The following is a 25,855-nucleotide window of genomic DNA, read 5'->3' as shown; positions in this document are numbered from 1 at the left end:
TGGAAACCCTAGTTTCGAACGGGCCTTCTGGAAATTGGGCTGGGTTTAATCTCTTTTTCTAAATGGGCTTAATGGCCCAAAATTTGGGGCTTTGGTGGAGAAACTATTCAAATCAATGTGAATCAAGAATACCGTAGTGAGTTTAATGTAAGAATAGTATTGGCTCAGCTTTGCAATTCTTAGCATGAGTTGTCATGTCTTTTTTCAATAGCAACAGCTCAAAAAGGAGACGGCACGATTATCTGTGTCCCCACTCTCACTTGCACACGTCGCAAAGTAGTGCAAGATTAATAGCATGGGGGGCAATAACTTTTAAGATAGCATTTCGTCATTACCGCGTGGTTATGGGTCGACATATAATACTTTCTCCACACTTCATTGAGCACGAGAAAGCGATTTATGATTTTTGAAAGTTTAGAGTAGCAAAGAAAATATAGAGATTAGTGCTCCCATCTATGCATATCTTCAATTATCAGCATTTTATCTTTCGAGTTCCCTGGTATAGCTTCACAAGCTCTTTTAGAATATGTACAATTCACATATAGCGTTGCATGTCTGTGCCCATTGGAATGGGAAACAACTAAAGAACGTATAAATCACATACCTCATAGTCAAGTAAAATAGGATATTTCAACACCCATTTCAAGTGGAAGACGAAAGAGGTGAAAGCATAGGCAAAATAAATTGTCCAATTAAGAAGTTTAAATTGATTAGTGGAGAGAGACCACATGTATATAAAGAGCATACAAATTCAATAATCAAGTGATGTAATATATTTCAATAAAAACTTTGGTGTAGGAAAAAATCAAAGAGACTGAGGATGAAGTATAGTCTAGTAGGGGTGTGTGATATCCAAGGTAAACAAGACACTTGCCATATCCTAAAACTTATTATAGCCATCGGTTCTAAATTTTGGAACTCAACTTATGAGTTTTTGAAACTACTCCGTAACATGGAACTTATCGGTAATATTCTATACTACACTGTACTTTTTCAATAATATTTTGTAGGATAAATTGCTGCACTTCCGATTAGTAACGTTATGCACATCCATTATGCAATATAAATAAGAGAGAGAGAGAGATATTTTTTGGAGATTGTCGATCAATTAAGCCTTTCATACATTCAAATGGGAAAATTTCATACAAAACAGAATATTGTAAATAATTAAGTAAACCTATATTTACTTAAAAAAGTACTATGCGCGATAAGTAACCTATACCTTTCTACAGGGTACAACGTGGGTACTGGGAGGTATAAACCAAAGCGTTGGAATCCGTAAATTTCACAGGTTCTCCTACTTATCCCCTGAGTCTCGGGTCGGGATTTCGGGCATTTCTTTTTTATATTTCCGGCCCATTATGAAGCCCGGTAAGGCCTGGCCTGGCTCGACATTTTTATTTTTCATTTTTTTTGTTCCAAATGAAAAAAAATGAAATTTTACAAGTGAACACATTAATTTATTGTAATATTAAAATAATAAATTTTACAATTGAACAAAATAATTTAATTAAATTAAAAAACTAAAAATTATTTAAAGCCTAACTCGGCTCAAAGCTCGAAATTTCTGATCAGACTTGTTCAGGTTCGAGCTTGATTATAGGCCGGGGATGTCCAAGCCTGAAATTTTGGGCCAGGCTAGTTTTGCGATGGAAGCCTGGCCTGCCCGACCCATTTTCACCGCCAGTGGAGTCCCATTTTTAAAAGAGAGAGGAGTCCATGGAAGCCGAATATTAATGAAGTAAGAATCAAAAGTGTCGTGGGTTATTTCTAGAGGTGTCAAAATGGATCGTGAACCCAATTTTGGGCGAATCCTTTAATACGACGTCGTAGTCCCTGTGAGTCTAGTTGTGTGCAAGCTCATGCCCTAGCACTTTACATCCCGTCCATTTCATGAAAGATGAACTAGTCGAGAAAAATATTTTTCGCACTTAAAAAAACACCTTCAAAAGTGGAAAAAATATTTTCCATTTATAAAAAGTAGAAAACATTTTCCATAACTTCTTCTACCTCACATTCTTTCGCCAAACACATTTTCCATTTATTTTTATGTTTTCTTTTTTATTTTATTTCTTAATTGAGTTTTTAATTCCTTTTTCTTTTTCTTCCCTTTTCTTTTTGTTCTTCCTTGGCCGGTCGCCCACCACGGTCACACCGGCGATTGGCCATAGGCCAACTCTAACCTCGCCCAAGGCCACATCCGGCGAGGGAAAGGCTCGAGCTTATTGGTCGAGTTGGCGAGCTCGCAACTTGCCCGATGTAGGTGAGCCTGAGCTTCACGAGGCCGGCGAGCTTAAGGCTCACCGATCTAGGCAAGCCGTGAGCTCATCAAATTTGGCCATTTGCATCTTGGTCAGCCACCAGGTAGCTTGCCATCTTTGAGGCACTCGGTGGTGGAGGAAGGAAAAAATAAAAGAAAGAATAAAAGAAAAATTTAAATAAAAATGTTGATTTTTAAAAACAAATAAATTTCAATTTCAATTTTTTCAAAAATATACATAAAAATTAAAATTCAATTTTTTTATGATAATTTTTTTCCAAAAAATCAAATTAGATAACAAACAATGGAAAATATTTTCCATTCAAATTTTAGGTTTCATTCGAATACCGACAAATAGAAAATGACTTCTTGAAAAATATTTTCTAGAAATATGATATTTTCCGCAAAATAAATAGACCTTAAATGGGCTCTTGAAGCCCTTCTATTTTAGATGATTGCTTTTCCCAAAATATTAGCATCTTATTTTTCTTGAAGTTCGATGGCCAATTTTTACATGCCTATATATATATATATATATATTTGGCTAAAATTGAATTAATACAACAGTTGAAAATTCCATGCAACGCTAAAAGCCAAATATTTACCATTTTATAGGTGAAATAGACATTTCTATTTTTCTTTTTGCTTTGAATTGCACTGTATGACAACTTATAAAGTTATAATATTGTTTTATCAAGTGAATGTGATTTTAAATGTTGATATTTATTATAGGCAAACCGTTGTGGTCGTAATGATGGGAGTAAATATTATGCTGATGATGGTAAAGGTCGATAAGATAATCTACAGCGCAGTACCTTAGATGACAACCTATGTATTTTTTATAAATATTTCAATTGATATATTTTATTTTATTTTTACATTTTTTCACTTATCTTATTGACTTTTTTTATTGTGCTAGTTTATTTTTTAAATTTAATCTGAAACTATTATCCAAGTGACATATTTAAAAAGCTTAAAGTGAGATAAATAGGTAGATACGGCATTTCATAAAATATATAAATTGAGTGGGATACAAGTCTCTATACAAATGGTCAAAATGATTAAACTTATCGAATTACTTTGGATTTGCTCTACTCATATGAGAGTTGTAGTCCTCACAATTTTTTTCATCAATCTTGGTCACAGAATTGAGGATATCTTGGTGAACACACTCGGAAAGAGTCAAAATAACTGTGAATTTTGCATCCCAACGTTGATTGTTGACAGGCAATCTTGTGTATAGATTCTCTTTTCTATATTTATGAGCAATATCTTAAATTTTGATCAAAAGGGTAAAAATAAAATGTTTAGAAAAGTATTAAACAGGCGCAGACAAAATCCGTAGCAATTGCATTATCGGTATCGAACGTCTTTCTGAATGTGCTCCATTCCGCATTAACTCTTCTCTGCTGCTGTCAAGAGATTGGTTTTTTTATTTTTTCTCAATCGAGAGGACAATAAATGTATCTGTAGTATAGGCGGTCATTCCGGGGAACTAAAGGAATGGTGGGCAGTCCTTCCCTCGAGAAAGTACCATGCGGTGCACGGAGACCAAGCCGGTGATCAAATGCGGAGATGAATTTCATTTACATTATTTGTGTGGTGGTCCTTAGCATGACCTTCAAAGGCTATGCTTATCGGAGACAACCCCAAGCGTAAAATGGGGTAATATCAAACCGCCAATCGCTCGATGGGTTTGACGCGGTAGACTAAGCGCGACCCAAATTGAAGCCTACCAAATTCAATTGTACATTTCATGCTTCAATTAAGTATTTAAAAGAGAGCTCGAGGAAGCTTCGGTTTGCCTACACGTTGGTTCGATCATGTCCTGACGTAAGATGACCTCGACTCTACTTCCATTAGCACATTGATGGGATGGTTATGACAATCAAGGAAGCACGGACACATTCAAAGGGCTTCCGTGTTGTGTCGGACACGCTCGGACATACGGTCAACATGTGTCGGACTTTTCGACACGTGATCAACTCTTTTCGACATGCTCCGACGCGCGTGTTTGAAGGTTTGTGAGCGGGTCTGCAGGTGCGAAGGGAAGAAGGTGATGGAGAGTGGAGGCAAGGGTGAGGGAGCTGAGGTAATGCCTTGAGCGACGGTGAGGGAGGGTAGAGGAAGAGCAAAGACCAAGACGATCGAGAAGGCTGTGACCGCCGATTGCAACGCTGAGATGAAGAATCGCAATGCCACGATGGAGGGCTGGACGTGAGGCTATGACGGCAAAGTGGGGAACAGAGGCGAGGTAGCGGTGAGAGAGGTAGAGATTGAGCAAGGGAGAGGAGAAGGTGATTGCTAGGGTTTTTGCCCTTTGGACTATTACGCTTTTTCAATTTTAGGAAGAAGAGCCTAGTGCGGTGTGACTTCAATTTTGGGAAGTGATAGGCACAGGCGGTGGGTGGGGTGGGGGAAGAAAGCGAGTGCAAGTGGTGGGTGGAATGGGGGAAGAAAGCAAGGGTGAAATAAAAGGGTGGGACATTTAGCCCAAAAAAAAATTAAATTTTAAATAACTTTATTAATAAATGATGAGGCTAAAAAATAAATAAATAGGCGAGTTAAAAAGTTATTTTGAAAAATAAAAGCACTAGATGTTAAATAATGATAAATTTTGATCATCGTAGAAAAGTATAAATTTATTTTGACTCTAATCTCTCATTAGTTATTTATTTCATTGATAACTTTTGTTAAAATCAAAAAATGTCTTTCCAATTTTTTATGAATAAATTTATTAATGTTTTTAGTATATATTTATTATAGGCTCTTTTTATTATTTATTTATTTATGAATTTGAATAAATTAATTTAAATATAATAATTAATCATGTATATATATAAATATTTATTTAATATATAACGTGTTACAACGTGTCGAAATTCTTTTTTTCTGAAAAATGATGTGTCGGCATATCGTGTTATGTCGTATCGGGTGTCGCGTATCCGTGTCAGTACTACTTAGATGATGACTTCACTTAAGATGAATACTAATTATGATTTTGACCTAATATTCTATCACAACTGTAGAATTTTTGTGATAACACTCCAAGAGAGTTGCCAATGATAATCCACATTTCCATTATTATCCTGATCAAAATAGTACATGGAGTTTAGAGGTCGACTGAGGATGATTGTATATATAAATGCACCGATGAGAATGAATAATGACAAAATCTTTGAAGTTTGGAGTTGATTAGTCCTCATACGACATAGGTGATCTGCCACGATGGCCAACAAATTCCTACCCTCTCGCAAAGAGGACCGCATCTCTTGCCAATGCTTGAGCAAAGTTTGTTGCCCTCACCGACCAAGAGGCAACTACATCACCCCACGATTCTCCCTCTGAAAATCTCTCTTCTTATATATGTTTTTTTTTTCTTTTTTTAAATCAGACTTTTTTTAATTTCCAGTATTATTTTTAATTGTTCTATTATTTTTATTTTTCAGCCTTCTCACGATGTAAAGCATACCTGGCTTCACATAAGATTAAAAAAAAAAAAAAAGAATAACAAAGCGTCATGTGAACTTTCGGTTCACATGAAAAGAAAAAGAAAAAAGACAGACTTCGAGAAATTTCTCAGTTGCATTTTTGGTGTAAGTTTTTAATGTTGGAAAATATGATTTCGAATGGATAGAACAATGGAATCGAATATTTAGAATAATCAAATCGGACTTTGAGGTGTGATATCACTTTTTTTAAGAATTTATTTGTCCCACAATGTTGTTAGTGATCACCGACAAATTTCCTCTATATACAACAATGTCTCAAATAAAAATACTAAATAGCACTTCTAGTATTTCTCAGGTCTCTCATGGAAAACAATTGGAAATAATGACTGTAGTTTCTTTTGAAAGAAAACTAAAAAATGGAATAAGAAGATAGTTTAATCTCAAAATAAACGTACTTATCTTTGTATTTTGAATATATGCAACTCTTCAAAAGGTTGCAAAAAAAAAAAAAGGTAATTTTTCGGGAAATGTTGCAAAATGAATAAGTACATCTCAAAAGTTACATTGAAAAACATAAAAAAAATTCGGAATTAAATAAATAATAAATAATAAATAACCGTAACTTTTCATGAACAGATGCATTGTTTCAACAAGATTTATAGTTAATTTTTATAAAAATAAATCCGAATTTTCAATAAATAAAAATAATGATCGTGTGTCAAATATCGTCCACGTGCGCACTCACATTTTTTTTACGTGGGATAAGACACTCTTTATTTGTTTTATAAACAAATTATCGACATTTAATACCTGTACGAGCTAATCGAAAGTTGTAGGAAATACTGTCTCGGACAATTTTCAGGAATCTCGATGAAAATGTCTCCATTCCATATCTTTTCGAGCAGTGACTTTAGATTCACGTTGGAACAACCCTTCCGAGGTTCTGTCCAGAAGAGAGAGAGAGAGAGAGAGATTTGACCGGTGAGTGGCCGTGAGAACAACCAATCACGAGGAGACACGAGAGCTAACTCCCGCTCTCCACATCCTCACCGTTCATTCCTTGTTTTTTTTTGGTCGGGGTTCATTCCTTATTTAAACAGCCACCATCTTCTGTCCTTGGGGAGCAGCAGTCACCATCTTCTGTCTTTGTGGAGCAGCAGAGTGTAATAGCCAGGCACGTTAGTCATGGGAGACTCCCACAACAGGAAGATCCTCGCAAGCGAAGCTCTCTCGAAGGTTCGTGTTACTGTTCCATCGGAGAAAGTAGGTCATTGCTAGACATTTTATAGTTGTTGCAATATGCCTCTCGTAGACTCCCATAGAAGGTTCTTTTCTTGTGGCGCGTATCATTGAGAGTGCGTGTATATATATATCTATCTATCTATCTATCTAATACATCGGACTTAACAAATGCATACGTTGAGTAAAAAATAATCCCACCTAAATTGACCAATTTCTAGGCAATACAAATTTAGTGATCATACCAGATTTATATTGCTAGAATACTTTTGTGTTTGACAAGGTTTAGGAAAATTCATCCAAACTAAGGAAAAACACGGAATGAGCAAGTGTGAGATCGTACAAAAGCAAGAGAACATCTTGGTCGGGTTTGTGTAAATTGTAAACCTATTCAAATTATTTTAGACCTTATTATTCTAAACTCATTTTGTGATTCATTTACTGAATACAAATATTCATACAACAAACCAGCTCATCAAATATAGGTTAAGGAATAAGTTTAAGACTTATTTTGATAGGTTTAATATATCTATCTCAGGTTATAAACGATTATACACGCGATTGATACAAGATCGAGTGCACAAGAAGAGAGAATATCCTTTGATCTGAAAGCTAAATTATCGAACTTTTATCTGAGTTAAGTGGTGAAAAATAAAGCGGTAACTGACTAATTCGAAACTACGTTATTATTCGAAATTGTAAGGACAATAAAAGGAATAAGACACGATTGGAATTCACCAAAGATACTAGTGACGTTGATTTCTGTTTTTCCGTGCTCATGTCCCTGGTTATAAAACAAAAAATAAAAAATCCCGGGTAAAGGAAATCGAGCCCTCTCTCTTCCTCAAAATGAGAGGTTGATGTTTTTGTGGTGCGTTATTGATGTTGCAGTACATATTGGAAACGAATGCATATCCGAGAGAGCACGAGCAGCTGAAAGAACTCAGGGAGGCCACTGTCCAGAAGTACCAGTACTGGTAAATTGCTTGGATTGTAGCAGTAGTTATCCACTCTCAATTGCCAGGTAGCATCTTAACGGTAGAAGAAAACACACGAATCAATGGATCTATGGAACATTTCTTTCTGCACACAGATTTTTTTCATGTTCAGCGTACGAGGCAAAAGAAGTCTCTTTCTATTCTACCAGAGTGATTCACTTTGTGCAAAATGCAGGAAGAATTTTTAAAAGAAAAATGCTTGGAGGAACCCATACCACCCTTCCCCAGGGGTGCTGTCCGGCAATAGATTTTGTATGGTCTGACAATAGATTTTGTAAACAATCAATTTGAGAATATGTGATCATGATGTTATTATTACTTTGTGGAAAGTAAAAATACCGTTGTCCAAGCATTGCTCAACTTTAAATATGAAAAGAATTAATGAGTTTGTAATACATGTATTTTCAACCCCTTTAATCGAAATAAAAAAGTTGAGAAAAACAGGTCTAGAAAAAAAAAAAATCTAGGCGGGGGAAGGGGGAGTGGGGGAACAGAAGAGAGAGAGAGAAAGAACCAAATCACACCACACTAAATCCTAACCTATAGCTCGAATACCCAAGCTCCCTCAATGACTTGGCGAGCTAGCTCATGGAGTCATCCATTCTTAAGAGACAACAATTTGAAGAGAATAGTTGGAGGCTGGATTAGCTTTAAGCTGGATCGGGTGTGGGCCGATGAAATTGTGATGTGTAAAAAATTGATCAATTTAGGTTTGATCGTTTTTAACCGAACTTGGCTCACATAATTGATGGACCTACGCGTCGGCTCGTATGTTGATGACGTGACTTGTGAAACCCCGTGTGTCTAATAGATTGCACATCATCATAAGCTCATCAACTAGTGCATGATGTTTGTGAAATATTTTTTCCTTGTGGAATAACTATCGCCGTGAATGATAAGTTACGAATAATGAAATCGAATTGGCTCGCTATATTTGCTGCAGGAGTTTGATGAATGTGCCCGCGGATGAGGGGCAACTAATCTCCATGATGCTGAAGCTCATGAATGCGAAGAAAACGATCGAGGTCGGAGTCTTCACCGGCTATTCTCTCCTCACCACTGCACTTGCACTTCCGGCCGACGGCAAGGTAATAATTAGTAATTCAATTTGATTTTCCCATTGTAAGCATCTTAATTTCTTTTACTGTAATGAAATTTATTTCGTAATCGAACAAGTTATCTCCTTATTGAGTAGATAATAGCGATGGATCCGGATAAGGAGGCCTTTGAGACGGGCCTGCCATTTATGAAGAAAGCTAGGGTGGAACACAAGATCGACTTCATCCATTCATATGCTTTTTCGGTGCTAAACGACCTTATTGCAAATGTAAGTACATGCGGGTCTCATATTATCCAAGGCTAATATCATTTAAAAAGAAAAAGAAAGAGAAATCTCAAACTGGCATCTCATAACACATTCACTCAAAATTTATTTCCGTCCCACAAAAAATCCAAAAGCGAAACCCCCACAACACATTTACCTCAAAAGTAATTTACATCTCATAAAAAATCCCAAACCAATAACCCGGACCCAAACTACCCTCCCATTAAAATGCATACATATTGATTCACGTCTTGCAATCTTGGTATATTAGACAGAATACTACATAAGGTGGATTTGAGTCGAGGGCGCCAGTCTGCTTTTTTCATTTTATGTGAGATAAAAATTAAGTTGGAAGTAAACATGTCGCAATAATATCACTTTGAAGTTTTTATTGGTTTCCTAGTATGATGTTTGTTCATTTGCTCTTATATTATTAAAATTCGACATGGTTCAAAATAAATCATGTCCTAGGAATTACATTTTAATTATTTAGACACTTGACCTACTTAACTCGAAAAGAAAAAAAAAAAAAAAAACCTTATGTAAATTGTATGTAGGGCGAAGAGGGAACCTTTGATTTTGCCTTTGTGGACGCCAACAAGGAGGATTACATCAAGTACCACGAGATCCTGCTCAAGCTAGTGAAGGTCGGAGGGGTGATCGGGTACGACAACATTCTGTGGTTCGGTGCGGTCGCGCTCTCCGAAGACGACGAGATGGCGGAGCATCTGAGGGTCGGGAGAGGCCACCTCCGGGAGCTGAATAGCTTCCTGGCGAGCGATCCGCGGATCGAGTGCTGTCTGCTTTCCGTCGGAGACGGCCTCACGCTGTGTCGACGCCTCTATTAGAACAGACCCTTCTTTTTTTATATGTGTCATTGCATTGCATTCCTTAAGGACTCTGATGTTTTATTGTTACTTTGGTTGAATGACTACAACGCATTCAGTTTGATCTTCATAAAACATAAATAAATTCAGCCATACCACATCAGTGTCTTACTTAATTTTTCTCTTTATATTTCGTGTCAACAAATTGACCGTATCCAATATTATCATCAAGAGCTTTGAATGAGGACCAATTATCGGGGTATAGTTTTCCAATACCCTCTAGCCAAGTACAAACAGAAAAATTTGTTTGTTCTGCAAAATATATATAACTTGAAAAATAGTTTCCTAAAAATAATTGTTTGTATCGTCCGAAAAGATGAAGAAACAAAAAAATATTTTCATCATCTATGAAAATATTTAGACATATATTGTTATAGATGATAAAAGTATTTTTCATTGATTAATTATTTCTAATGCTATAAGCAATCAATTTTAAGAAAATATTTTTCAAATATATTGGTGAGGTCTTTCGCCAATGAGTGCATTTATTTATGGCTGTATAGTTAGAGATGCACACTATGTAGCATCATACTATGACCCTTTTGCATATTGTTGCTCTTGACAGATTGTTGCTCTTGAAGTCTACTGATGACTTCAAACTTTTTTCCTTTGACCAATGATACCGAGGTTAACAGGGTAGCAATTCATTCAGAAGAGGTCCTTTCATACCCTTTCTAGGAATATTGAACCCTCATTCTCATGTAAGCTCCTCTTTTGTCTAGCATCTTTCACAAATAGGGCCTTGCAAAGTTTCAGAGTCGGATGTTCCTATCTGGTGAATTGTTAGAACCTGGATTCTCCAAAGATGAAGTGATGATAGATTGATGACTAGGGAAGAGCTGGTGATATATAAATAACATTCTCTTTAATAAAGTTAACTTTTCCAGCTGTAGAACAACGTAATGGAGGTGTGGTCCAAGATCATGGCCAAGTGTCCTATTAGAACTAACAACAGAGTGAAAATAATTAAATAAATAAATAGAGATTGACGCTCTACCCACTGAATTGTATTCTTTCCCAGCTTCCACATGTCGAATTCCAAATGCCAGATGAGAGATGGGTGGTTTAGGGCATACTTCGATCAATGATTTGAAACCATCTGAACGAATATAATTTAACATGGCGACCCATGTGGAATGCCCCCATTAGGCAAATGCGAGGCAAGACCTATCGCATCAAGGTCAAGAAGAAAGCGACTCTTCATCTTATTATTTTAGTACTTAAAGTACATGGCTCTCCAATCAATAGCGGATGCCAATTTCGATGCAATTTTTTGAAAGGATACGTATGAGATTGCTTTCTATGCATTTATGAAGAACTGAAAGTGATCCAACTCTAAAAAGATGACTTTTCTGTGTGCGTACGGCATTTTTTTTTTTTTTTTTTTTTTTTTTGGTTTTACGCCCGTAACTACTGCAAAAAAAGAAGGCAGGTAAGAAGGGTTATAGGCAATATGTACTTTTTTTTTTGGTCTTGGCAATATGTACTTGATGACTATTGAAAAGTAGGATGATATTTTTTTGAGCTTTTAAGGCGCTTCGGTTTGGTTATGGACTAATAGTTCTTGAATTAGTAGAGGTTGCTGTATCTCCTGTGCATTTATCACATGTTCGTAGAACCTTTATGTGGGTGAAGTTTTTTGACAGAAACTGCTTAAAACTCACGTTAGATATATTGTGAGTGGATTTTCTTTTCCTGATGTATTGCAAATACTGGATGTTTGTTAATAGATAACCAATTGATTGGAACCACTTATGAGGAAGGGAAAATTAAGAAGATGACGAAGAATGCTTCCCGATAGGATGCTGATATTGGCATAGATGATGTGCCTGGACATGCTCCTACGTTGTTCAGAGTGTGCGACAAGGATGACAATGCCTTGTGTTGTTATATCTCAATATGTAGAAAGCAAGCTTTGTCTAGTTATTTCCCACCTATAGTTACATTTGTCCAAATAGCACTGATATTAGCCTCTCGAACTGAAGGTGGAAATGTGCAAGTGTGATGCCAATAATGTCAAAGGTCGCGAACTGCTGGCAAAATGAATTTGGTTTATATGTCGTATACAATTGCCAGGAAAATTTGATGATATAGTCATTATAAGCTTGCTTCATTTTTTACCGAAAAGTGGTCCTTTCGAGATCTTCAGCTTTTCTAATTTTTTGTATGATTACCCCCAAATTCTGACACCAGGATTGGCTGATTAACATTTCCTTCTCTTTTGCTTAATTGTTCTTTTCTGACAGTTGTAGACTGTAGTTAAACGAATGGTATATAACCAATGTCAATAACGTGGAATTGTACTTTGCTAAAAAAAAAAAAAAGTGGAATTGTACAGCTGTTTCTTGAATAAAAGATGCGGCATGCTCCTCAGTTACCAAGAACCTCGTTGGCATTGTTTCTGCGGGCTCATTTCCAGCCGCAGCGGCATTTGCAGTTGGTGGAATGCAATCGGCAGCAATCAGAGAGGCGTATGATGGGTTGCCTAATATGAGCTACCATAAGGTTAATATTGAGATAGTAAAAGGCAAGATACTAGAGATAACAAGGCTGTGTAAGGAAGGATTCGAACTTGGTTCCATAGGTAAGTTAGAAGTCATAGGTTGGTCATCTTGCTGCTGACTGCTGGTTCTTTGGACATCTGCTGAAATGTCGGGCATGGCAGTGGTTGCTGGGGTGATGATTTCTTGCTTGGAACCAGCATTGACAATGATGTCAGTAATGGCAGTGACGTTGATGGTCTGAACGGCACCTTGGTCAGTGAAGCCCCACATTTGCATGTCAGGCAGTTTGGTCATCAATTAGAACGTCGTCGATGTCGATTGGAGCACTGATCGCATCAGTAGATAGAGTTTGCTCATCAGCAGTTCTGTGATTCTTTTCTGCATTGGGTGAAGAAGCAAGAATTAGCCTCCTGCGTTTTGTTGGAGTGGACCCCTCGCCCTTTTGTTTCTTAACGGTCGGTGAAGTGGATGGGCGCTTCCTACTAGTGCCTTCGGTGGTGCTGCTCCGGGATGATATAGACCCTATAGTAAGGAATGAAGCATTGGATATGCCAAAAGGAACAGAAGAAATCATGTGAGTACCTGATGTCGTTGTCCTTTTGGACGTCTTACAAGTGCCAGGAGAGGAGTGTTCTTTGAGTTTCTTGGTCTTAGGAGGAAAAGGGTTGCTAACCTTCACTCTTTTGATGATGGAGTTGAAGTCCTCCCCGAATATGTTCGCTTTAAAAACCCACGAGTCTATGAATTCGCTTGTAACTCCAGGATGAGGTCTAAACTCTCTGATGACGTGTCGATTAAAAATCTCATCTGTAATTCGATGACAGCAGTTGAAAGCCTTGTTGCTGGTTGACACATAATGAATACTCTTCCAGAATTGGTACTCCATTGAAATACAGGATAGGCATGGGAATGCCCAGGATAAGCCCAAATTGTCCTGCACGATACCGCAGGGAATACATTTCTAGCCCAGGCTAGAGTTTCCCTTTAGAGAACAATTTTAAGGGAAGGTCTACGGGAGTTAGAACAGAGAGCCAGAATTTTCGCATCTTGTTTGGATAGGTGAAGTTGAAGACGTTAACAAAGTCAAGATTGCGAAGAGGGCAAAAGTCAGCTGTATAAGTACATGGCCAGAAAAAAAGAAGGAAAAAAAGAAAAGTTTCATGATCATAAAACCAATCCAGAAAATACTGAAAAGAAGAAATGCCTGCGGGAATGGTTTTAAGACGATAACTCAGTTGTTTACATTCTCTGGTGTCTGGAATGTAGGGTTCAGCTTTGAAACTCCTACAGCGAGGCGGAGCATGTTTGACATCCGAAAACAAGGAAGGAAAATCAAGCTTCACCCATGTCGGAAGGATACCGGAAGGACAGGCGTCTTCGTACATAGATGCAGAAGCCTGTGATTTAGTCCCCAGTAGAGAATGGCCAGTACAACGCGCCTCAAAGCAAAGTGCTTGCCTTCAGCGAGGTAACAAAGCCAGGTTTGCCAAATCCTTCGAGACCTGCTTTGGTAGCCGGAATAACAAAAAGGCTGCATGTTCTTTTTGAGTGACCTCACCTAAGTCTTCGTAAAAACGGCTCATGAAAGTGGGTTGAAAAATGTCCTCCATGCGATCAAAATGAGTGCATTTAGCAGGTTCGGCGGAGGCTCTATCTTCCCCCAATGGACTGAGCCTAGTGATGGCAAATAGGTCGAGGAGAGTGGTCGACATGGCCTGAACCAAAGAAAGAAACGGATGGTTGATGGAGACCAGAAACTAGCCAAGCCGGCCCAAAGTCCTAAGTCAAGTTCAAAATAGCAGAAATGAAGAGCCTAGTCAATTTGCGCGGACTCCCAGGCTGATTCTTTCGGAGCCCTTCTCCCCAAATACCATTGGAATAATGTGGGTAAAAAGGGAAAAAGGGAAAGGATCTGAGTAAGTTCTTAAAATGTTAAAGCAAACATAAACAAACGAGAGATTCGTCCTAAGGTGGGAGGTGTCACCTCTCGTATTTCCACTCATCCAAGAAAAAAAAATTAGATGGGACTATAGGTGGTGAAGATAAACATCACATCAGTATTTTGATATTAGTTACCGTCGAATAGGGGAGTATAGTAACTCTTCGTGCTTGAAGTGATATAGGGTGGTATCAAATTCACTCCTTCCATTAATAAGTCCAAACGAATTCAATAATGTGCTTAATATGGAATGGAAGCTTTTCATCTCGGTACCAAGCAAAGCAATCTTGGGGCGACAAAGGGACTTGAGGCTTAATAAACCTAGGGCTCAAAATTACCTGGTCGGGTTCAGTTGTAGATTCATTAAGCAAAGAAAGGAGATGATTGTTGTTATTTTCATCTTCTCGAAGTTGATCAAAGCGAGACAGGTACGCCGAGGGTGAAAACGCAGGAGACTGATTCTTGGGCGACATCGCAACTCTAACTAGTAGGAGAAAATCCAAAACCAAGAAAGGTGAATGAGCTCGAGAGATTTGTGACGAAGGAGAGAAGTGAAAATGCAATCTTGAGCTCGACGTGTCCAATTGAGATGGGAGAAGATAAAATAATTGTCAGGATTTCTGTACATTAATAGGCTTTTTTCTTTTTTAAGGCTATATGTTGACGACAAAAAATAACTCAAGTCATGATGGATTCTTGAGTATCCATGGTAAGTTGTCGAATTGTTACAAAATCGGTGATTAAGACGAGTGGTCGTTATCGATGAAAGAAGAATCGAGAAAGACTGGTAATCGACGTATGGTAACTTGGATGACCAATTAAAGAACTAATGACGGGGAGCCCAAGACAGTTGTCGACGTACGACACCGGAGGGTCAACCACATCCGAAGAAAATCAAACTGATAGGAATCTTGTACAAAGCGCAACCGTCAATAAGCAATTAGAAGAGGCATGAACTTCAACCGCCTTTGAGATTTTCAGCTCCGCGCTCAAGATCATTAATTGCATAGAATCAATTATAAAGGATCAACAATCAATCACACTTATCAATTTTTCTGCAGTACTTTATCAATTCTTTACCAGCAATTCTTTATAACTTTAGAAAATATAGTTTGTCCCGTGTACATTATTTCCTGTTTGAATCGCCACATAACCCAATTCACTTTAAGAAACCAAAGATCAATTCTTTGGTGAAAGGTCTTTTATCAACGACCATTTTTGATGAAATAGTTCTGTTATAGTAAAACGAAGAAAGCTCACGTCTATACTCTAAGGGCATGTTGACCCAAAAAATAATCCGGATATCGATAAACACATGTCTAGCATTTGGATGAAATCAAACACGTGAATAGCACATGAACATGAAGAATCATGTGCATGGCAATGAGTGTCACTTTGCATATGCCAGCTTATCGACAAACATAAAGAGATAAACATGTGTATCAACATTGGTGTTCATCAATGTCATATGTCTAGTTATCAAAATATGTAGCAGATAGTCGGTAACCGTCCAGAAAAACATCAACGATGAATGATTAGCAAACAGACATTGAAACACAATTTTGAAATTGAAAATTGACAAGACATTTAAAATCAAGAGTGCATATTTTTTTAGAGAACAATTATCGCTTGAAAGCAAGCTCGTGGGACAACCATCTTTACAAAAAGAAGATCATGGAGTGGTTCACACCTGGCAAGAACAACCGTTTGAGAACATGGTTGTGAGACTTCTGAAGATATAGGAACTTGGAGGCGATTGACAGTTATTACTTGAGGAAATGCAAGCGTAGAAAATTGTTAGAAGGCAGTTACTTTAAAACCATTATAAATACCATCAGCCACCTAGCAAAGAGCCCCAGTACAAATCGAACCAAATGTTATCTTTCAATTACCTTTTGTTTTCCAGTACTGTACTGTAGTTTTCTGATTTGCATCATCGATTAATTGCCGGCATAGTATCTTCACCTTTACGTTTTTGGGTTATGTCATTGATTAAATTCTAGCGGAGCCTACTTACGTTTGGTTACCCTATAGAGTCAGGGCATTTGGACCTTGTTGTCGATTAAATTCCAGCACAATTTGAGTCTCTATGATCTTGTTCAAATTTGAAAGCGTTGATTCCTCTTGCTTGTGCTTAGTGATATTTTTTTGCCTGAAATTAGTTTAGAACCTTGGTCTCCTTTTGCTTGTGCTTGAGATATTTTTGCCTGAAAATTTGAATAACTACTTTCAGTATAGAATATTTCATTGCAGGAATAATTCCGGCGAAACATTTTTTTGGCATGCCTGGTGATATAAATGTTACTAATTTGAAAAAATACCATGTCACATACTACGAGTCAACCTGACCCTGACAATGCCAGCGATAATTCATCACCACAACCTACTAGTGAGAGAGTGGATGCGTTGAGTTATCAACGGCACCTTTGGTGTTAGATCAAGCGCAAAGAGGAGATGTGAATGTGCCGAGGCAACTTACTGAAGAACATAGAAGGCAAATAGTGCCAAGTCCGGTGATGTCGTCTACTATAAGGATGTTGGCGGAATACCAAAATGAATTGACCAACCACACAACAGAAAACCTTATCGATGTGATTGAGCCATTGATTGTCGATACTTCCCAAGAGTGTGTGCATGGGCAATATGGGACATCAAGGGTGTGTTTGTTTATATTTATTTTTTGTGTTTTTAAACAGTTTTTCTGTTTTTTGTTCCGGAACAAAAAGGAACAAACGCGTTTGGATGCGTTTCTGTTCCTTTTTTGTTCTTTTTTGTTCCCGGAACAAAAAGAAAAGAAACAAGAAACACAAATTTTGTGTTTCTTGTTTCAAACACTTTTGAGAAACACTTTATTTTTTTTTCTTTTTCCTCTTATTTTCTTGTTCTTTTTCTTTTGGCCGGTCACCGGCCTCGGCCATGGCCGGCGACCGGCCGACGAGGGCCGGCGGCCTCGCCCGCCCACGGCGAGGCCGAGGCTCGCCGTCCCCCTGGCGAGGCCGAGGCTCGCCGTAGCCGGGCGAGGGTCGGCCTCGCCGTAGCCGGGCAAGGCCGACCTCGCGTCGGCTCAGGCGACCTCGATCTCGCCCGGATCCGGCGAGGCCGACCTCACCCGGCGGCCGGCGAGCCTCGGCCCGCCCGGGCGGTGGCCCGGCGAGGCCGCGCCGCCCGCCGCCGGGCGAGCTCGGCCTCGCCGGATCAAGGCGAGGCCGACCTCGCGCCGGCCCGGGCGAGCTCAATCTCGCCCGGATCCGGCGAGGCCGACCTCGCGCCGGCCCGGGCGAGCCTCGGCCTTGCCGGATCTCGCGAGTCGGCGTCGCTCGGCGGTGGCCCGGCGAGGCCGCGCCTTGCCGCCGCCGGGCGAGGTCGGCCTCGCCGGATCAAGGCGAGGTCGACCCTCGCCACGGCCGCCGACCAAAAGAAGAAAAAAAAATGAAAAAGAAAAAAAAAGGAAAAAATAGAAAAAAATATAAAAAATAAAAGAAATAAAAAAATTATCCAAATTTACCAAACATGTTTTTGTTTATTTTTTATTCCCCGAACAAGTTTACCAAACGCGTTGTTTTGTTCGAAATTGTTCCCAGAATGTAAAACACTTTTTTCTATTTCTTCCTGGAACAATTTTTAAACGAAACACAACCAAACGCACCCCAACTAATCCAGTTCAACCACAGGTCAACCACACTGTTGCTATATTTATTGGGTATGTTTCTTCGCCTGCCCAAATCACTTTTGGTACCTATTGGGCGGGTCACGCCACATCCACCACCACTTAGGATCCTACAAAGAACGAAGCTATCGGCACGACCCAGACTTGTGGGTCGATGCTGGCCAATGGAAGTAATCTTGTGAATCCATTACAAAGGAGCGAAGCCATTAGTACAACCCAGAACTGTGGGCTAACTTTGACCAACGGGGGTAATCTACCTAATCCAGTTCAGGTTAAAATAAGTGGGAAAGATAATGGTGGGATGGTGAACCAAAATCCTCAGCAGAATGCATCATTGCAATTATTGAACATGTGCAACCACTAGGTGCCATGCCTCAACTCAATCTCATGCCCATAACATATGGGTCCAATGTTACCATTGACAATTAAGGTGCACCTCCAATCCCGCCAAGGGCAAGACATTCCACTACAACATCTCCCATAACAACTAGCTCCGCAATTGTTTCCACAAAGGATGCGTTTGGTAATAATTTTATTCTTGGGAACAGATTTTGATCATAAATTATTATTTTTTATTCTGTTTCCGGGAACAATTTCTAAGCATTTTAAGCTGTTTGATAATTATCCAAAATTTCTAATTCTGGAATAGAATTGCGTTTGGTACCGTGCTCATTGATTCTTTTTTAAATCAATTTCTTTTAATTTTTAATTTTTTTTTTTTTTACTTTTTACTTTTTTTCCTTTTGTTTTTTTCCTTTTTTCTCCTATTCTTCTTCTTCTTCTTCTTGTGGCCCGTTACCGGATGGCGATCGGCCAAACGAGGGCCGGCGACCTCATCGGAGCATCGCCGGCCCTCGGCGAGGCCGGGTGGCTAAGCCGACCTTGTCGGGGTATGGCTAGGTGGGTGAGTCTCCAGCGAGCTCGCCGAACGAGTTGCCGGTGACCGGTGGCGATGAACGGTGGCAGATGGCGGCGGACAGCAACCGCAGGATGGTGGTCAATGAAGAAGAAGAAAAGAGAAGAAGAAGAAGAAGAAGAAAAAGGGAAGAAGAAGAGTTGGTTTTGATTCTTAAATTTGTTCCTAGAACAAGAGTCAATTTTTTTTATTTTTTTATTCTTGATTCTGTTCTAAATTTACTTCCGAGAATAAAAACAATAGAAATTTGTTCCAAAAAACAAAAATTTTACCAAACGCAATTCTGTTCCAAAACTACTCTCGGGAACAAAAAATCAAAATCAGGTATTGTTTGGATGGTTACCAAAAAGCCCCAAAATGTTCCACATTCATTTCTACAACAAATTCTACAACCATTACAGCAACTACCATGGTACGACACTTAATTCTACAACCACTTTGTACGGACATCGTGCAACAATACTTACCACAACAATCAATTGTACAATCACTTTCTATGGACATCCTGCAACAACCTATACTGCAGTTTGTACCACAACCATTGCCACAACCCATTCTTGGCGCTGAACATGCCACTACGCTTGTTGCATTCGCACATGGTTTGAATCAAAATTAGTCAAAATTTCCCTAGCACGCATGTGAATTAGACTTCCACAATTCTGTTCACCTGATCTTTTAAGTCCTCACGAACCTCTCATTCTCTTTGACTTATTTACCCTTAAGCTCCTTTCAGTCTTGCAAGTTCTTTCACATACAAATTCAATGGTGTAGAGTCATCAATAGATATCTAAACAGGAATAACACTTGCATCTGTCAAACAATAAATCACATAAGATAGTTTTATCATTATTGAAATCTTTGGGAGTTTTCTTAATGATTCCCTTTTTTATAATGACAAAAACGTTTACGTAGATGCAGATGCAATTAAACACACGTGATTAGAGATTTGATATACAGTAAAATAAGATGTAAATTGCTTTTGACATTTAAAGAAATCAGTGTAGAAATAGTGTGCGATAAGTGTTGAAAATCTGTTTCTCTGGTCACCTTAAGCTAGCTGCTATTTCCTACTCATAAACCCCACCTATCGGCTAAGCCGCCTATCCCTCGTAGATAATACATTAGTTAGCCTACCCGCTGGCCAATAAATACGGATGTTTTGGACAAATGAGAAAGATTACCTACCTCCCCTTTTACAATTGGTATGTTTCCCATTCCCTATTCGTCCTGTTCCTTCTTCTTGGTTCCTTTGATTTGATAAGTCTAGTCGGCCAATAATCCATGTTCAAGTTTTATTACCGAGTGCGAGCTACTTTCTGTGTAAGGTTTGATTACGGGAAGGAAATAGAGGTCACAAGGTAAGGGACCGCTTTCCTTTTATGCTTCCCTACATGGAAAATCAATCAAACCAGTTCTCCCTTGACCTGCAAGTCTTCGAAATGGTTCTTGTTTATGCTCATATAGCATAAAAATGATTCATTGGGAGGGCCATGGGAAATCCACTTCATACCTTTGTATCTATAATCTAAACACTTCTTGCAACCAGTCCAACTTTAGTGGAACTTGTGTTATCTTAATTTGTTATGCCCGTAGATGAAAAACAGGCCAAGTTCTGCCACTACCTAATATCGATTCATTTATTTCTTGATATATGCATTTTTTTATTGTTTACTTTTTAACTATTAAAAAACGAACGGGTTAAATTATACTTTTCCCCTTGACTTGTTTAGGAACGGGCGGGTAGGTCTCCATTTAGTCCGTCAACTAGTGAGTGACGGCCTCAACTTAGTCCGTCATCTTCTTCGGGTGTAAGATAAGCGCGGCTCAGAGGCCTCCGCTAGTACTAATAACGACGTTTCGCTATCAAGCTGGCTCGTCCCCACTGAAGAATGAGGCCGACAGTGGAACAGCTTTCCATTTAGTGGGGGCAATTGAGACGTACCTAATTTTCTCATAAGGTAGAGGCTTTGAGCAGTGGGCCCACGTGAATACGTACGGTACTACTTTGTTTCTGTTCTTCAACGTTTTTGTCGTTCAGATGTCTCTCTTCCTTTGGCGATTTATAAGTTAGAATCTTGGCCTCGAGGAGCGGAGCAGGAGAGAGTGACAGACATATCAGACATGGGAGGCTCGGAAAAGACTAAGATCCTCGCAAGCGAAGCCCTCCAAAAGGTTTGGGTTTACTGTGTCGACATCATCGCGTGTTTAACTATCGATTGATCGATCATCAGCTTCGCTCTAAGTTAAAGGGTACGATTTGTGATCTCTCTAGGGGTTGTTTTTATGACCCTTCTGCGAGTTTAGTCAACTGTGCACGGAGAGACTTCGAGAAAATCCGCCGGAAAAGAGATGTCGTTAAGAAAATCGAACTCTTCAAGATACCTTCTCGGAGGAAAATCTTATTGTCGTCTGCATGTCCATCCTGCTGGTACAGTTATTGCACTTGCAAGATGCCTCTCAAGAATGCCATCGCCGGGTCCTTTCACGGTCCACGCCAATAAGATATGAAGTACATTTCGTTTCCGAGGGTTCTATGATAATTTTTTCTGAATAAACGGTTATGCACTCGATAAAGGATTGCGTACAAAGGAAGAGTGAACATTCTGTGATTGGAAAGTGAAATAGTGGAACTTCATTTTAGTTACTCTTTATTTCGTTGTAATTAATAAAGAGGACATCGCAGTTAAAATTCACCAAAGATACTAGCGACGTCAATCTTTTTTGTTCTTTCTGTGCTCGTGTCCCTGGTTATCCAAAAAAAAGTTGGGTCTCTCTCTTTCTCTCTCGAAATGAGAGAAATTTATGTTGTTGTTTTAGTTATACATATTTGGAAACACTAATGTTGGTGTCTTTGTGGTGTGCCGATGATGCAGTACATATTGGAAACGAATGCATATCCGAGAGAGCACGAGCAGCTGAAAGAACTCAGAGAGGCCACAGTTCAGAAGTACCAGTACTGGTGAATTTCTTGGATTCATAACAGTCATCCACTCTCATCAGCCAAAATAGCTTCTTTTAATCCACCAGAGCGTTTTACTTCCCGCAAATTTAAGAAATTTTTTTGAAATTTTCATCTTAATCTTCATTATAAAGCCAGAAATTTTTAATTTCGAACAAGATGTCACCTATGAATGTAATGGAATTCATTTCAAACTCATAAAATTAATAGGGTATATAGATCTTTCAAAACGACATATTATTCTTTATATATTGTAAATCTACATCGCGGGATGGTTGATGACGTGATGTGTGAAACCCCCCATATGTCCAATATATTGCACATAAGCATAAGCTCATCTAGCGGTGCGTGATGTTCAGGAAACATTAATGATTGCCGTGAATGATAAATTACGAATAATTTAATCAAATAGGTTTTCTATTTTTGCTGCAGGAGTTTGATGAATGTGCCAGCTGACGAGGGGCAACTGATCTCCATGATGTTGAAGCTTATGAATGCGAAGAAGACCATCGAGATCGGAGTCTTCACCGGCTATTCTCTCCTCACCACCGCACTTGCACTTCCAAACGATGGCAAGGTAATCAACAATAATTCCATTTAATTTTGACATGGTAAGTATCTTAATTTCTTTTAACCGTGATGAAATTTGTTCCATAATTGAATAAGTTATCTCCTTACTGTGTAGATAATAGCGATGGATATGGATAAGGAGGCTTATGAAACGGGCCTGCCGTTTATCAAGAAAGCCGGAGTTGACCATAAGATCAACTTCATCCATGCAGATGCTTTCTTAGTTCAAAACAACCTTATCAAAAATGTAAGCATGTGCTTGTCCAATGCTATCTAGGTTAATATCACCATAACTCTCAAATTGGTATCCACGACACATTTGTACCAAATTAATGTCAGTCTTACAAAAAAGTCGCAAACTAGAAATAGTATGACACATTTAATTCCAAACTAGTTTTCGTCTTAAAGAATTTCCAAACCAATAACCCTCGTCCAAACTACACTCCCTTAAAATGCATACTTGCCGACTCACATATTGCGGTCATGATATATTAGATGGAATGCCATTGGAAGGTGGATTTCAGTTGGGGGTATTGATTTGGTTTTTTTCATTTTACTTTGCGAGACGAAAATTGATTTTGGGTAAAATGCTTCATTGAAAAATCGGTTTGGGATTTTTTAATAGGGGGTGTTGCTAGGCTGACAGTGCCTTTTCAACCACAAACGGCCATGGAAGTAATATTGGCAACCGGAAGCATAATATAGACCCGTAGCAGATTTTAGAAAGAATCTTGACAAAAATTTCTCGGATTTTGGACAATATTCTTTTTTTTTTAAATAGACAATGAAATTAACAAAAAGATAATATAGTGGATGCTTGTGAACTTTTTTTAATAGCTTCGAATAACTATTTAAATGAAAAACTCAATTATTTCATAATGTACTTGCGACAATGTTTTCACATATTATTGATGCAAAGAAAGTCATATCAATAACCCACAAGCGTATTTCACTAATTTAATGAGATTCCGAAATATTATCGAACAAGTGAAAAAAATTTTACACTACAGTGAGTCTCGTTGTGGCATTTGTTGAACTAAGACACAATGTATACTTATATAGTTAAGATATGTTAAATTGAAATTTGGCTAACACGGTGACAAAGTTGGGCTATACAAAATATAAAAAAGGAAAGTGAGGCGAAAAATTTAATCAAACAAATTCAATATTCTATAAATTTTTACATAAATTTAATTTTGGATATACTAAATGATCATCTCTTTGATTTTTGAGTTAACTTGGATTGCTTTGACTCAAGTTGAATTTATCGATACTTTAAGTTGTACAAATAAAGATTCACGTCTTAATTTTGGTAACTGTGAGCATCTTGTTAAATGATGAATATAATTTTTGGGAAATGCTTAAGTAACATTATTGCTAAGTAATGGTGGCATGTAGGCCACAAGATGTAATTGATAGAAAATGCAAGAAAAATAATTTCCTTCCCTTCATTACAGCTAGTGTTATGCTAGCATCAATTGGTAGTTCACATTTTACTATTACTTCCAACAATAACAGTGACTGTCATGCTATCGTCATCCATAATTTTTTCACGTTTTCAAGTGTGAAAAGTGTTTTACATAGCGACCTTATCAATAGAAATGCTAAATTTATTTGTCTTATAATCAAAATGTCTGAACTGGTCTTTCGACATGGAATGTAAAATATTTCATGTTGATAATGCTTTCAATGAAGCTCTTTTCAATTCCCTAAGATTTTTCTATTTTATTTTTTAAATCTAAAGAATCCCACTGGGGTTCCTTCAAAAATCTTGTGGCCGGGGGGAGCACCGTTGCTGTCCAAGTAGTGACGGTGCCGTCACCCCATCATTATTTTTTTAATAGTATAAATTCTATTATGTGAGATATGCAATATTTTTGGAAAATTCAAAGTTTGTTCATTTGGTCTTAAATTATTACCATTCGACATATGGTGCATGGGAAATCGTGTCGTAGAAACTGGAGGTGGTAAGAGAACTCATTTGACGTTGTCAGTCCGTGCATAAACAATCAATAGATGTAGAGTAACATGCAATTATTGATATTAAAACAAGACCGCCTACTTCAATAGGATAGTTGACGATCAATAGTAGCGTACCATGTAATGTTTAACAAAAAAGAAAAAGAAAAAATGACACATTTGGCTATCCGTAGGGAGAAGAAGAGGGGGACTTTGATTTTGCTTTTGTGGACGCCACCAAGGAGGACTACATCAAGTACCACGAGATCCTGCTCAAGCTGGTGAAGATCGGAGGGGTGATCGCGTATGACAACGTTCTATGGTTCGGTGCGGTCGCGCTGTCCGAAGATGAAGAGATGGCGGAGCATCTGAGGGTCGGGAGAAGCCACCTCAGGGAGCTGAACAGCTTCCTGGCGAGCGATCCGCGCGTTGAGTGCTGTCTTCTTTCCGTTGGAGACGGCCTCACGCTCTGTAGGCGCCTCTACTAGAATCCCCCCCCCCCCCGTCGAAGGTCTATTTGACGCTTCGAGAATTTCTATGCACGGTGTGTCCTCGAGAGTTAATAATTTTTATCGTTGCTTTGGTTGAATGACTATCGACATATTAACTCGTTGTAATACAATATAAATAAACGTTGCCTACCACGTCAACGTCGCACTTGTATTTTCCCTTCATGTTTCACGTCAATAAATCGATCCTATCTAATATTAAGATCAAGAGCTCCAGATGCAGAGCAATTATTGGGGAATAGTCTTTCCCGGTTCATTTCGCAAAAATCAATGATTTGAAAAATATTTTCTTAGAAGCAATTTTTGTATTGCTTACGAAAATGAATGAATGAAAATATATTCGTCATCCGCAAAAAATGTTTAGACATAAATTTTTATAAGTAATGAAAACATTTTTTATTGATTAATTATTTCAACCAATACAAGTGATCGCTTTTAGAAAATATATTTCAAAATTTGAAGGGTTAATATCTTGAAAAACTCAAAGCCGGTATACCTGTGACAAATTTGCCTCAAATTAATTTTTTGACCACCAAAAATCCAAATCGGCTCATGACACCTTCTATTAACTCTCATCAAATTTACTGTTAAATTTGCTTACGCAGATGACACATAGTGACATTTTATGGTGACATGAAATCATAGGGTTAATATCATGAAAAATTCCAAATT

General features: G+C 38.4%; 2 protein-coding genes across 2 annotated transcripts; both read left to right on the top strand.

The window, feature by feature from the left end:
• The first annotated feature begins 6,897 nt into the window (after positions 1-6,897).
• On the top strand, positions 6,898-10,121 carry LOC104417751 (flavonoid 3',5'-methyltransferase). Its single transcript, XM_018860514.2, has 5 exons — positions 6,898-6,948; positions 7,843-7,928; positions 8,893-9,037; positions 9,145-9,276; positions 9,831-10,121. Exons 1-5 carry the CDS (start codon positions 6,898-6,900, stop codon positions 10,119-10,121), a joined length of 705 nt encoding a protein of 234 aa, XP_018716059.2.
• An 11,127-nt stretch (positions 10,122-21,248) lies between these two features.
• On the top strand, positions 21,249-25,422 carry LOC104415685 (flavonoid 3',5'-methyltransferase). Its single transcript, XM_010027012.3, has 5 exons — positions 21,249-21,358; positions 22,060-22,145; positions 22,578-22,722; positions 22,831-22,962; positions 24,869-25,422. The coding sequence occupies exons 1-5, from the start codon at positions 21,308-21,310 to the stop codon at positions 25,160-25,162; spliced, it is 708 nt and encodes a 235-aa protein (XP_010025314.2). The 5' UTR covers positions 21,249-21,307; the 3' UTR covers positions 25,163-25,422.
• The last annotated feature ends 433 nt before the right edge of the window (positions 25,423-25,855 follow it).

Source organism: Eucalyptus grandis, chromosome 8 (assembly GCF_016545825.1).
Source record: "Eucalyptus grandis isolate ANBG69807.140 chromosome 8, ASM1654582v1, whole genome shotgun sequence".
Taxonomy (NCBI): Eukaryota; Viridiplantae; Streptophyta; class Magnoliopsida; order Myrtales; family Myrtaceae; genus Eucalyptus; species Eucalyptus grandis.
Note: the sequence above shows the minus strand (reverse complement) of the source record. Positions and strands in the feature narration are given on the sequence as shown.